At 39.7% G+C, this 13,183-nt stretch overlaps 1 protein-coding gene across 5 annotated transcripts in view; it reads left to right on the top strand.

The window, feature by feature from the left end:
- Nucleotides 1–13,183, top strand: part of NBEA (neurobeachin) — a 1,052,497-nt gene that overhangs the window by 790,337 nt on the left and 248,977 nt on the right. For all 5 annotated transcript variants that reach the window (XM_082246613.1, XM_082246612.1, XM_082246614.1 and 2 more), the window contains one exon: nt 12,078–12,214. In XM_082246613.1, coding sequence (XP_082102739.1) covers nt 12,078–12,214 — 137 coding nt within the window. The remainder of the gene's footprint in view (nt 1–12,077; nt 12,215–13,183) is intronic.

The raw sequence follows: 13,183 nt of genomic DNA on the forward strand, positions 1-13,183 counted from the left end.
TTTTCACATTTTTTGATATGAAATTCCCCCAAAAAAATGTAAAAATCTAAATTTTTTAACATTTTCGGCCAATTTGTTTTATGCTACATATGTTTGGTAAAAAAAATCGCAAAAAGCGTATTTTGATTGGCTTGCGCAGAAGTTATCGCGTTTGCTAACAAAGGGAAAGATTTTTGTCATTTTTGTTGTTTTTTTTTTTACGCGTAATGGCGGCGATCTGCGATTTTTTTTTTTGCAGTACTGCGACATTGTGGCGGACAGATTGGACCCTTGACTGACATTTTTGACACTTTTGGGGTTACCAGTGACATTTCTACAGTAATCAGTGCTATACATATGCACTGTTACTGTAAAATTACACTGGCAGTGAAGGGGTTAACTTTATTTGAGAGGGAGGGGTGGTGTTTGATTCTAACTGTGATTGGCTGTGGCTTGAGCGCGGGGGGGTCCGGGAGCGCGCCTCCAGCTGCACGCCCTTGCTCCCCAGAGCCTCACAGGCTAGTGACGTATATATACGTCACTTTGCCTGTGTGGGGCTGACCGCCGCAGTATATGTACTTGCGGCGGTCGGCAAGTGGTTAAAGCGGTAGTAAAATCTATTTTGTTTTTTTTGGGTCCCCCGGCAGCTTTAAGCCATAAAGTACTAGTATTCACTGCATACTAGTACACTATTATTATTATACAGGATTTATATAGAGCCAACAGTTTGTGCAGCGCCTTACAACGTTAGGGCATACAGTACAGTTACAATTCAAAACAGGAGGAATCAGAGGGCCCTGCTCGTTAGAGCTTACAATCTAAAAGGGAGGGTCAAATGAAACAAAAGGCAATAACTGTGGGGGATAAGCTGATGGAGAAAATGAAAATAGAGTTGTTAGGTGTGGGTAGGATAGGCTTCTCTGAAGAGGAGTGTTTTCAGGGATCCTCTAAAAGCTAATAGAGTAGTAGATAATGGGACAGATTGGGGTAAGGAGTTCCATAGGATTGGAGAGGCTCTGGAAAAATCCTGATGGCACTATGACAGACTTACCTACAAACACAGCCCTCCAGTGCTGCAATCTCACCGCTCTCCCTCGTCCCCGGCAGCTTCCATCTTCGCCCAGTTTTTCTTCTGGGTTTGCGATCTTCAGCCACTTGATTGGCTGTGCCATGGCAATGTCGGCATACACGGAGAGTCACATCGCAGCGGCACACAGAGCTGGCCGTTAATGTGGTCTACAACTTTATTACAGGAAGTTTCTGCACAGGGGTAAAGTTTAACTTAGAGTTATAGGGAACCACAACATGTTCATGGTAGCATGTTGGAATTAAAACACAAAAGTGTAAATGGGCTCCTAAAGTGGGATTCCAGCTTAACCCTAACTACTCTTAAAATTGTCCCCTCCCCCCTCCTAACATCTATGCTTACTAACCTGTGTAAAAAAAATATCTATACTTACCTTTTTTCAGGCTGCTCTGGTCTGGTCACATGATCCTGCTCCCCTGTGTCAGTCAGTGCAGCTGAAGGGAGGAAAAGTGCGCAGACAACAGATGGGCCATTAAAACATATGGGTGACATCACCAGGCTTTAGCCATTGTCGGTATGCTCTCTCCTCTCCCCTGTAGCCAGGGCCAGTACAACGGGGGGGGGGGGGGGGGCAGAAGGAGCAGATGCCCTGGGTGGTACAATTTACTGGACGAAGGGGGGGTGCAGGTAAGTGCCGGCAGTGTGCTTTTTAAATATGACTAGACAAGTACACACTGTCACTGTGTGTGTGACTGTACACACTGGGTGGCCGCTTATAGATGCAGCAATGTGCCGAGTGCGCTCCTGCATCCGGTACAAGACTAGCACAGATTAGCCCTTCACTTCCTTATCAGCAGAGATACCCCATCTAACAGGCGCTTCAGAGTTCTGGTGTGACGTCACTGAGAGGGCAAATGGGAGAGGACTCAGAGGAGCATAGAGTGCTGCTTTCAGGCCCAGAGCTGTGACCTAGAGGAGCCGAGGAGGAACCAAGCACTATGATTTGCACAAGTAAGCAAAATACCATCTGCAGATGAATAAACTAAAGGCCCGTACATACGTACCGATCGTCGGCCGAACGATCGCCTGTCTTTTGTCCAGGGCTGTCGTGTCTGTTGAAAACTGCAAAAGACTGCACACGAATTTTGTCGGCCAACAACAGCCGACTGCAGAAGTGATGTCATGTGATGGTTAACTTTCCTTGTCTTTTTTCTTTTCTGAGCATGCCCAGTCTTGCTAATCTGCTGTCTGTCGGCCGAAATCTGTACTGACTGGCGAACAATCGGCCGTTCTGGTGTTGGCCAACAAAAATTTTAATGCCTGCACAACAGATTCTGTTCGGCCGAAAATGCGCTGTCAGAAGCATCATACTAACAAGCCTACAATCGGCCGATCGTTCGGCGGCCGAATATTTACGGCCGACAATCGCTACGTGTGTATGGGGCTTAACTCTTTGGGTTGGGTTGGGGTGGTGGGGGACGAGACTGAGGAGAGGTTAATTACCAATGGTATTTCAGCATGAAGGGGGAAATGTACTGCCACTGGTCACTGATGCATTAGTGACCGACAAGTGACCGTTAATTAACCCCTTTGTGCTACATTAGTGGCACCAGTGTCAGTGTTCATTAACACTGACGCTGGTTCCACTAATGCAGCACAAGAGGGTTAATTAACTGCCACTTGTTGTTCACCAAAGCATCAGTGACCAGTGGCAGTACATTACCCCCTCCATGCTGCATACTACCAAAATACTATTGGTAATTAACCACTTGCTGACCCGTTGCAGTACATATACTGTGAGGGGGTGGCAGCTACAGGCGTACGTCACTGCCTGTTTCAGAGTTTCGGGTGCATGGTTATGATTTGGGGGGGGGGGGGCACAGTTTGCCATCTTTGCCCTGGGCACCGAATGACCTTGTCCCAGCACTGCTTGTAGCTTCCACTGACTGACACAGGGGATCATGTGACCAGACCAGAGCAGGCTGACAGTGAGTATATACAAATTTCTTGCACAGGTTAGTAAGCATAGATGTTAGGAGGGGGGGGAGGGGACATTTTTAGGAGTAGTTAGGATTAGACTGGAATTCCACTTTTAGATTAAGAATGGGATGGAGGAATGAGTTGGCATAGTAGTATTAAGGCTGGAGCTACAGGGTCACTTTAGATTGCAGGATTGTAAAAATAGTGCCACCAATTGACCTTTTTAATGGCTGAACCTCTGTGTAATTGTGCACAGGTTTTTTTTTTTTTTTTTGTGTAGTGTAGGTTTCAAAAACATGGTTCTGTACACTGGAAATAAAAAAAAAAAAAAAAGTTCTAAATCAGGCAATTGATCTGTAATAATTTTGGCTGCACCAATGTACTGGACCAGGTTTTGGGTTCCTAGATTCTGGGTGTGGCACCTTTGTTCTATCTGTAAGACCTCACTTTTGGTGTAACTAGCCCTTATTTTTCCATACTTGTAGTTAATTTTTTTATTTATAGGAATTTAAAAAAAAATGAGTCCAGTTGTATGTAAATCCAGCAATCTTAACACACAGAGGTTGATTAGGCAGGGCATGTTCCATCTTTTATGTAAACAATGTTCCAGTCTACAGAGAGTAATGTGTGAAATGTAACAAAGTATAGAGTAATTCTTTGTATGTGCTGCAATGTTGTGAAACATGGAAAATGTGGCAACATGCTGAAAGGAGGTTTTAAAAAAAAAAAAAAAAAATCATCTAAAAAAAAAAATGTTGGATTTTTATTTATTTTTGAAAGCATGTTAAGAGGAAAGATCTGTTAAGTGACAACACAGAAAATCTGCAAAATGTAGATTCTACCTTGTGTAAACATTTTAAAATGGGATCTGAGGAGAGCAGAGCATCTCCCAGAGGGGATTATCACATAATCCTCTCTCTATAGCTGGAGTGGATTAACTTCACATTCTCAGAGGGGTTTGGATGCTCCTTTTGACTGCAACAAGACGTCCTTCCTCCCCAGACATGTGTGATCGCACCCCCTGCACACCGCACACACATCACATTGGAACAATTCATAATCTCTCTTTGTTCCCATTCAATCCACACATTATGATTCTGTAAATTGAAAATTCTATTGATGTATTTGTAGAGGATGGCGAAGTTTAGACCATTTCATAGGATCGCTGCATTCACCTGCACACTCATATCTCCTGAACATACATGTGGATGTGTAGGAAAGTGAGCAGCATGGGGGTAGTCAGATGACAATCTGACAGGTCCTGTCCCATTGGAGACCATAGCTGCCCAGCCAATTGTTTGTCATCTCTGAATGGCCAAAGGGAGTGCCTATTCTACTTCTACTGATCACCTGCCAGATCAGATCACTGGAAAGGTGGCCATACACACTTCTCTAAATGTTCGATATCTCCTCTGATGGGGACAATTGATCTACAGTTGCCAACCCATTCTATGGATATTGCCGCACACACAGTGGATTTTGAGTGATAGTTAAAGTCTCACTAAACCCTGGACCATGCAGTCACTATAACTGGTCTCCCACAGTACACAGAACACGGAAATGCAATTATTTTAGTGAATATAAACTGCTAAATAACTTTTTTCATCAGCAGTACATAGCAGTCCTATGTCTTCTATCAGTGTCCGGCTGAGCACTGGTTATAGCCTGTAGAAGGGCTACATGCTGTCCTAAGAGGCTGCTGGACCCCTGACCCTCTGTGTGGACAGTGCTGATTGGCTGGGCTGATCACATGCACTCTCTCCAAAAAAGAGAAACTTTCTAGCAATACACACCAAACTGAGCACGTGCTGAGTGCCTTGAAGGGCTCTGTGCTGGGGGCTGTGGAAGAAGGGGAGGATCAGAGAAGACAGGATCAAGCAACCTTTTTACACAATGTGGAGGATTAACCCCTTAGGTTCCACAGTGAGTATAACAAGCATGCTTTACTGCATGGGTGTCCAACCTTTTGGCTTCTCTGGGCCACATTGAGTGTAGAGAAATTTTCTCGGGCCGCATATAAAATGTATACTATAGTTAAGGTATATAAGTAATAAAACGCCACCGCGCCCTTCACGTGCTGATGCCCCCCCCAGCACTAATTTATCACAACTAGAGGATGATCCTTTCCGAGGCAGCCTCTGCCTACAGTTAGTTGGAAGCCACTGTGGCCATGACCCAACCTGAATTCCTTCTTCCCCATCAAAAAAATAAAATTGTCAGGGGGCAGTGGGCCGCATTGCCTGGGGCTCTGGGCCACATGCGGCCCCCGGGCCTCAGGTTGGACATGCCTGCTTTACTGCATATACAAACTGATTTTATTATTGTATTGTGGGTTTAGTAACACTTTAACAACTTCCCGAAAACCAATAAAATGCATACGTAAATCGCGCCCAAAAATGGAACTAGTGTTCACACGCGATTGTCAGAGCGAGAGCAATAATTCTATCAAAAGACCTTCTCTGTAACTCTAAACTGGTAACTGTTAAAAAAATATTTAAAGCGTCGCCTTTTGAGATTTTTAAGTACAGTAGCTTATCGCTATTCCACAAGTGTGCGCAATTTTAAATCAGAACATTTTAGGTATCTATTTACGCGTTTTGACATCATCTTTCACAATATACAAAACAATTGGGCTAACTTTACTGTTTAGTTTTTTTTTAATTCAGTGAAGTGTATTTTTTCCAAACAAATTGTGTTTGAAAGATTGCTGTGCAAATACGGTGTGACATAAAATTATACAACGACTGCCATTTTATTCTCCAGAGTCTTTGCTAAAAAAAATTATGTACAATAGTTGGGGGTTCTAATTTTTTAGCAAACAATACTGACTTTAACTTGTAAGCAAATAGTGTCAGAAATAGGCTTGGTCCTTAAGTGGTTAAAATACAGTTGTAATATGTGATCCTAAATTATCGATCGTGTCTCATATTCTGATCAATGGAAATGCAGTCGTATTCCTGAACAAAGTATCTCAGTGCTGCCGATTGATGCAAAGCCAATGATTAATATTTTCTGCCCTGGCTGATTGTAAATTGAAAGTAAAGCCTCGTACACACGCACCGATTGTGGGCCGACCGATCGGCCGTCTTTTGTCCAGTGTTGTTGTGTTGGTTGGAATGTGCTCTAGACTGCACACGAATTTTGTCGGCCAACAAAAACCAACTTCAGAAGTGATGTCATGTGCTGGTTTACTTTCCGTGTGTTTTTTCTTCTCTGAGCATGCCCAGTCTTGCTCAACTGATTTTTGTCTGCCGAAATCTGTACTGACTGAGGAACAATCGGCCGTTCTGCTGACGGCCAACAAAAATTTTATAGCATGCACACCAGATTTTGTTCGGCCGAAAAGTCGCAGTCGGCTGTCGGAAGCATCATACTAACAAGCCGAAAATTCACGGCCGTGCATGTGTACGAGGCTTTAATCAGGAATCTGATGAAAATTGAGAGTAAATCAATCAGAATGGAAGTTATAGCTATTCGATTGTGGATTTGGTCAGATGAAAAATAAAAAATGGAAGCGTTTGTCGCTACTATAAAGCCACTATAATGCTGGCCAGACATTATACAATTTTCTTATTCAATTTCCTTTAGATTTGCATTCAACTATGCAGTGTAAGGGCCTGCCTGATTGCATACAAATAGAAAGCATTTAGGTTTAACCTTTTATTATATTGTTTTGGTCAATCTAATGAGACATTTTATGGTGTATGGGCAGCCTAAAGCTGGATACACACTATCCAACTTTTGTGGTTAGATTTCCTTCAGATTTACCTATTCTATGTAGTGCAAGGGCCTGCCAGATTGCATACAAATTGAAAGTGTTTAGGTTTGACCTCATATTATATGGCTTTGGTAAATCTAAAGGAAAAAGTCTTATGAAAATCTTATAGTGTGTATGGCTCTTAAGACTGCCCATACACTATATTATCTAATTGTGTCATTTCTGTACAATTTCCTTTAGCTTTACCAAAACTATGTAATATAAAGACAAACCTAACCAATCATATTTAGTGCTTAGACTTGCCATGGATGACTTTTTTTTTTTTTCAATCCTCCAGAGCACCAATTGAAAAAAAAAATTCCCTATCCATGTAGGCGAGGTGGATGGAAAAATCCTCCCAGCTTTGCTATTGTGTTTTGACAGAGAGGACTCCCCTGTTGTCAGAATACACTGATCAGAGATGCTGCTGATTGGCTGCAGTGCTGTACAAAAAAGTCTGTTCATGAGAAGTCATTCATTAGATCAACTTCTCACAAATGGTAACAGCCATTGATGGATCGAACGTTGGCATGCCCCTGCTGAAATGGTAACAGCCATAGATGGATCAAAAGTTGCCAGGCCCCTGCTGAAATGGTAACCGCCGTAGATGGATCAAAAGTTGGCAGGCCCCTGCTGAAATGGTAACTGCCATAGATGGATCAAAAGTTGGCAGGCCCCTGCTGAAATGGTAACCGCCTTAGATGGATCAAAAGTTGGCAGGCCCCTGCTGAACTGGTGGAATTTCAATCTTTCTGTGGGCAGCTATATACTGCACAATTAATAGTAGATCGAAAGGAGATTGTACAATCACATTATATAGGTGTCCTTTTATGAAACCGAGATGAGCAGTGATCCTGCTCATCACAGCTCATCTCGGATCATTATTGGTTTATAAAACAGACATGATCGGGGGGAGAACATGTTCTCTCCTGATCATCTCTACACATGGAGAATCTGTCATTGACTGACACAGAAACGGCCAGTTTATGAAGCTGCAATCTCTGCACTTCCCTGGCGATCTGTGCCAGAATTCACACTCCCAAATTCACCAGCCCAGAATCGGGGAGAGAAGACAGAATCCGAGGAGAACTGAGGGGGAAAAAGGAAGATTATGGACATCCTTCTTCCTCATTCAGACCCCCCAACACAGTAATCATGTCCCCCTGCCATATTTATGTATATATATATATATATATATATATATATATATATATATACACACACGTGCATGTATATATATTTAATGTGTGTGTATGTATGCAGTGTGTGTGTATATATATATATATATAGGGGGACTAATTATTTAATTAACATTAGTGGGGGTCGAATGCACGTGTACTCAGCAGTGATATTCTATCACTGCTTATTAAAGGGGCACCAGTGGTTTTCTCATACTGTAATCTCGCTTTGTCTCATGAGATTACAGGCGGCCCATTCACTTGTACACAGATCTCAGCCGTTCTCCAAGGAAACACTTCTCCTCTGATCACCCTGTGAGAAGTTCACCGCTTCATAAACAGGGTGCCAGAGGTGATAATTTTCCTCGGAGAACTGCCGAGAAGTGAACGGTGAAAAAAATTCACATTTTCATAAAGGAACACCATAGTGTGTGTTCAGCTTGAAGCTCACCACACCTTACTATTTTTCTGTACAATTTCCTTTATATCTACCAACAGCTATATCAGCTGGGGTTCCTCCTGAGGTTGGATGGGTTCCTTGAGCAATGAGCAATTTCTGCCTCTCAGATAAGTTCCCAATGACATCATTGTTCCTTTTGGCTATCTGTAAGGAGGTAATTCTCCCCAATGATGACAAGAGTAAGAAGCATTCTTCCCACTGACTATCACACTAATGTGTCATGAGTTGTAGATTTTTTATTTTTAGCAGGGGATCCCCAAGACCAAAAATGTATTTCAAGGGTTCCTCTGTGTTGAAAAGGTTGGAAAAAGGCTGAGCTATATTGTACAAGTGTCTTCCTGATTGGATAGCTTAGGGAGGTCCTTATATTACATAGTTTTGGTGATTCTAAAGTTTTGTGTATAATGACCTTAAGGCTGGCCATACACTATATAATCTTATTTAGGTATACTACAAAATCTAAATAATTTAATGTCACATCAGATAAAGCCTTGCAATAGTAAAGGAGATTGTACAATCAGATTGTATTGTGTGTAGACAGCCTTATGTCCATAGTTAGTCTCTAACTTACACTGGGTGGATATCATGTATAGCTGTGACTAATGTAGATGACCCCAATTCTGCACACACCTTTCCCAGCTCTTACATAATGACATCTATGTAATCGGTGATGTGACTTCTATCCACCAATCAGATTTCTTCTTTTACTACTCTGGCCACTAAAAGCCATGTCTGATCTCTATGTCCTCCTTCATTTTATATATAGTGAATGCATTTTGAAGGACCTTGTTAAATAAAGGAGCAGAAGCTGAAAAATCAAACATGAAAACAGAAGGAAAATTCTAGCTGGGTGCCCTTTGTTTGATTTTCCCAGAGTTGAAGGTGAAAGTTGATTGGTTCCCTACTCTGGGATGCAGCAACAGCTCCAGTTCTTTAGATTCCCTCCACTGTTTACAGTTCTTATGGATAGAGAGATGGATCCGGCTGTATATTGGCAGTAGAAGGGTTAAGGGCAGGGGTAGGACAGTCCTGGCACTGTGTAGAGATGTGTGGTCATGTGACCAGGTCACCAGTGCTGCCACCTTTGTCCCTGTGTGTGTAAACAAATCCCAGTATGTGCAGACTCCCTATCTCCTCATATGCTGCATGCAGGGTGACAGCTGTCTGGGGGTAAAGAGCCAGTATATGGAAAGACGATGATGCTGGTGGCGCCATGTTATATGCTGGCACTTGTCTCTTCATGCCACTGTCATCTAATGTCACTCCTCACTTATCTCATACAACAGATGAGGGGGAGGATGGATAATAGCCTCCACCATTTCACTCCAATGTCCCAGTGTACAGTATCCTACATGTCATGTTAGCATCACCCACTATGTACCAGTGTCACCCAGTTCTGCAACACATGTGCCCGCTGTCATGTAGATCTCACTGTGCCTGTGTATGCAGAATACCAATAAGCCATTATTTCCTAGAGCCATCACAGGGATGATCAGACTGGTCCCCTGTATGGGGACATTCATCCAGACTGGGTGACACTGCTACAACTGTCTGATGTAAAGATGTCATCAGAGAGAGGTTACCCAATACCCCTGATAGGTGCCAATAACTACAACTCAAATAATCAATTGCTGCAATGATTTCCAAACGCTGCTGATACGTATTTATTCCACAGAGTTGTACTAATAATTGTTTGCTTTATTGCACTGTCCTAATCAGCTTATTATTCACCCTGTTACATTTATCCCGTGCCCTGAGATCCCAGGGAATGTCACCGATAAATCGACATAGGGTGAACCCTACTAATAACATTCGCAAGTGTCTGCATAGAAATCGGTGCATTGCTGTGCTGTCCCATGATTGCTGACATGTAAGGCAAACTGAGGCACCGCAATGACTTTTAGTAGTTTTCTTGTCTGTGATTGGTAGACAGGTTAGCTTTATGTCGGGCATTACCCTACTATTTATTGGAATATGAATATATTCCTACATGAGTGCTATGAAAGACTTCTTACCTTAAATCGTCTAATACATAAATATATATATAGTCCTTCTCAGTATTACTCTGAGAGCAAACATTTTACCACAAATAGGCTACAGAACAATATAAAAATGTTCTGATATATATATATATATATATATATATATATATATATATATATATATATATATATATATATATATATATATATATATATATATAGTGGATTTCTAGCAGGAGAATGGATAGAGGTGGAAGTGGACACTGTAACCCATACAATGAAGTGCACTGGATGCAAACTTATTAGATGTGTTGTTTTAAATATTATATTAAAATAATGCATTTCACTTATATTTCACATGTACAGTTATCTTAGATTTTAGAGTAAATGCCTATAAGTAACTCCTCCATGTTGTCAATTAAACTATAGCAGTTTAGGGCCTCTTACTTATAATCACTGTATATAAGGTGCCTCTACTATAAATGAATTATAATCACTGTATATAAGGTGCCTCTACTATAAATGAATTATAATCACTGTATATAAGGTGCCTCTACTATAAATGAATTATAATTACTGTATATAAGGTGCCTCTATTATAAATGAATTATAATCACTGTATAAAAGGTGCCTATACTAAAAATGAATAATCACTGTATATAAGGTGCCTATACTATATATGAATTATAATTATTGTATATAAGGTGCCTATACTAAAATGATTAATAATAACTGAATATAATAAGGTGCCTATACTATAAATGAATTATAATCACTGTATATAAGGTGCCTATACTATATATGGATATAAATAACTCTATATAAGGTGTCTATATTATATATGAATGATAATCACTGTATATAAGGTGCCTTTACTATAAATTAATAATAATCACTGTATATAAGGTGCCTTTACTATAAATTAATAACTGTATATAAGGTACCTATACTATAAATTAATAATAATCACTGTATGTAAGGTGCCTATACTATATATGCATTATAATTACTGTATGTAAGGTGCCTATACTATAAAGGTATTATCACTGTATATACGGTGCCTATACTAAAAATTAATTATATTCAGTGTATATAAGGTCTCTATATTAACTAGACATTGAAGGTTCTGCCTGACTTTTTTTGTTTCCATAGGCGATAGTAAATGACAACACTTTATACACGCACCTATCTCTAAAACTGATCTTTTATGTCTGTACTTTCTAATAGTTTCATTTAAAAAAAATAAAAAAAATCTGGTGTGTTTGTATATTATATAGAGACATTTGTGTCCCTGTATGCCATTTTACCATCTACTAGACAGGCAGGTGCAGAGTGCTGTATATAATCCCATATTAAATGTCTGATCAGAATAAATAACATACAATAATGCCAGATTCTGGGGTACAGCATCGTTTTTTGGGAGATTTCTATACTGACTACACTGTTCAATCTAATGTATTTGGCGTTTTTTAAATAAAATCAACAATTCTGTATCGTGTAGCAGCCAGATATATATATGTAGAAACTCGATGATGTATTCTTAAAATGAATAATTCTAACACACGATGATTAGATGAAGATACTAACAGACGAATGTCGCAATTGCCTCCCTGTGCCCTGCAAGCTGTGCCCCCCAGATGTGGCATCCCTGCCCTGGGGATCACCCTGGTCCTGGTGGGAGATGTGAGCCTTGATGTCTCTGTCTGTGTTACAGGTCCAGTGGTGCTGAGCACCCCAGCACAGCTTATTGCACCCATCGTGGTGGCCAAAGGCACCCTCTCCATCACCACCACTGAAATCTACTTCGAAGTAGATGAAGAAGACCCCAGCTTCAAGAAGATCGACCCCAAAGTGAGTACATTTTATAGTGTGTGTGTGTGTGTGTGTGCTGCATGCCTTCACCTAACAAACTAAAATATTTCCCAAAGTTTACACATAAATGTGAATAATTTATAGCTTTTTTAGCAGTTATTTATTTTTAGTTTGATTAGAAACACTGATATGTCCCCTAATATTTTAGATTATAAATATGTTATAATATTTTTTACAATTCTATTTTAAATATTAAAATAAAAGCTATGTATTTATTATTACATCTGCCATATGCAGTATATGTAGTTTGTATTCAACATTTAGAACGTTTACCCATTTATTTCTATTTCTGTTTGAATTGTGTTTTCTTTAATATTTTTGATGCATCACACAATTGTCTGGATTTATTTACGTTCTAAATAGTTATGAATAAATTGGGAGTATTTTCCTTTGATGATTGCATCGATTATTGTAGTGTGCAGTTTTTGAAAGAATTTAAATAGCGTTTTCTACACTAAAAAATAAATATAGTCTCGTGATATCAGGATAATTAAAATAAATGTATTTGTTCTTCTGTATATTAATACAAATGTCATTTTTTTCTAAACGATAAATAAAATGCTAATGACCACATAGCGTTTTGTTATATTAGTAACGGTAAATACGTATTTTAGAAATCGACAAAATTGTTTCAATTTGGATGTGCAATAAAAGTGCTATTTTTTTCTTAATTGTACACCTAAATATAATTTTAATACCGTTTTAGGTACGGAATTGCTTGCCTAAGTTTTTTTTTTTTTTATTAACATTATAAATCTATTTTAATCACATTTCAGTAGAATATTAGAAAATATAAATATACAGATTATCAAATAATTATAAATAGAAATCAAAAATAATAGAAAAATAGCGTGCTTTTATATTTACAGAGGTTGAGTTTTAGAAAAATTAACAAATCATTCTTAATGTGAGTTTATTTTTTCTGTCGTAAAAGGTAGTTTCTCTGCT

Source organism: Pelophylax lessonae (assembly GCF_965119305.1).
Source record: "Pelophylax lessonae genome assembly, chromosome: 2".
Taxonomy (NCBI): Eukaryota; Metazoa; Chordata; class Amphibia; order Anura; family Ranidae; genus Pelophylax; species Pelophylax lessonae.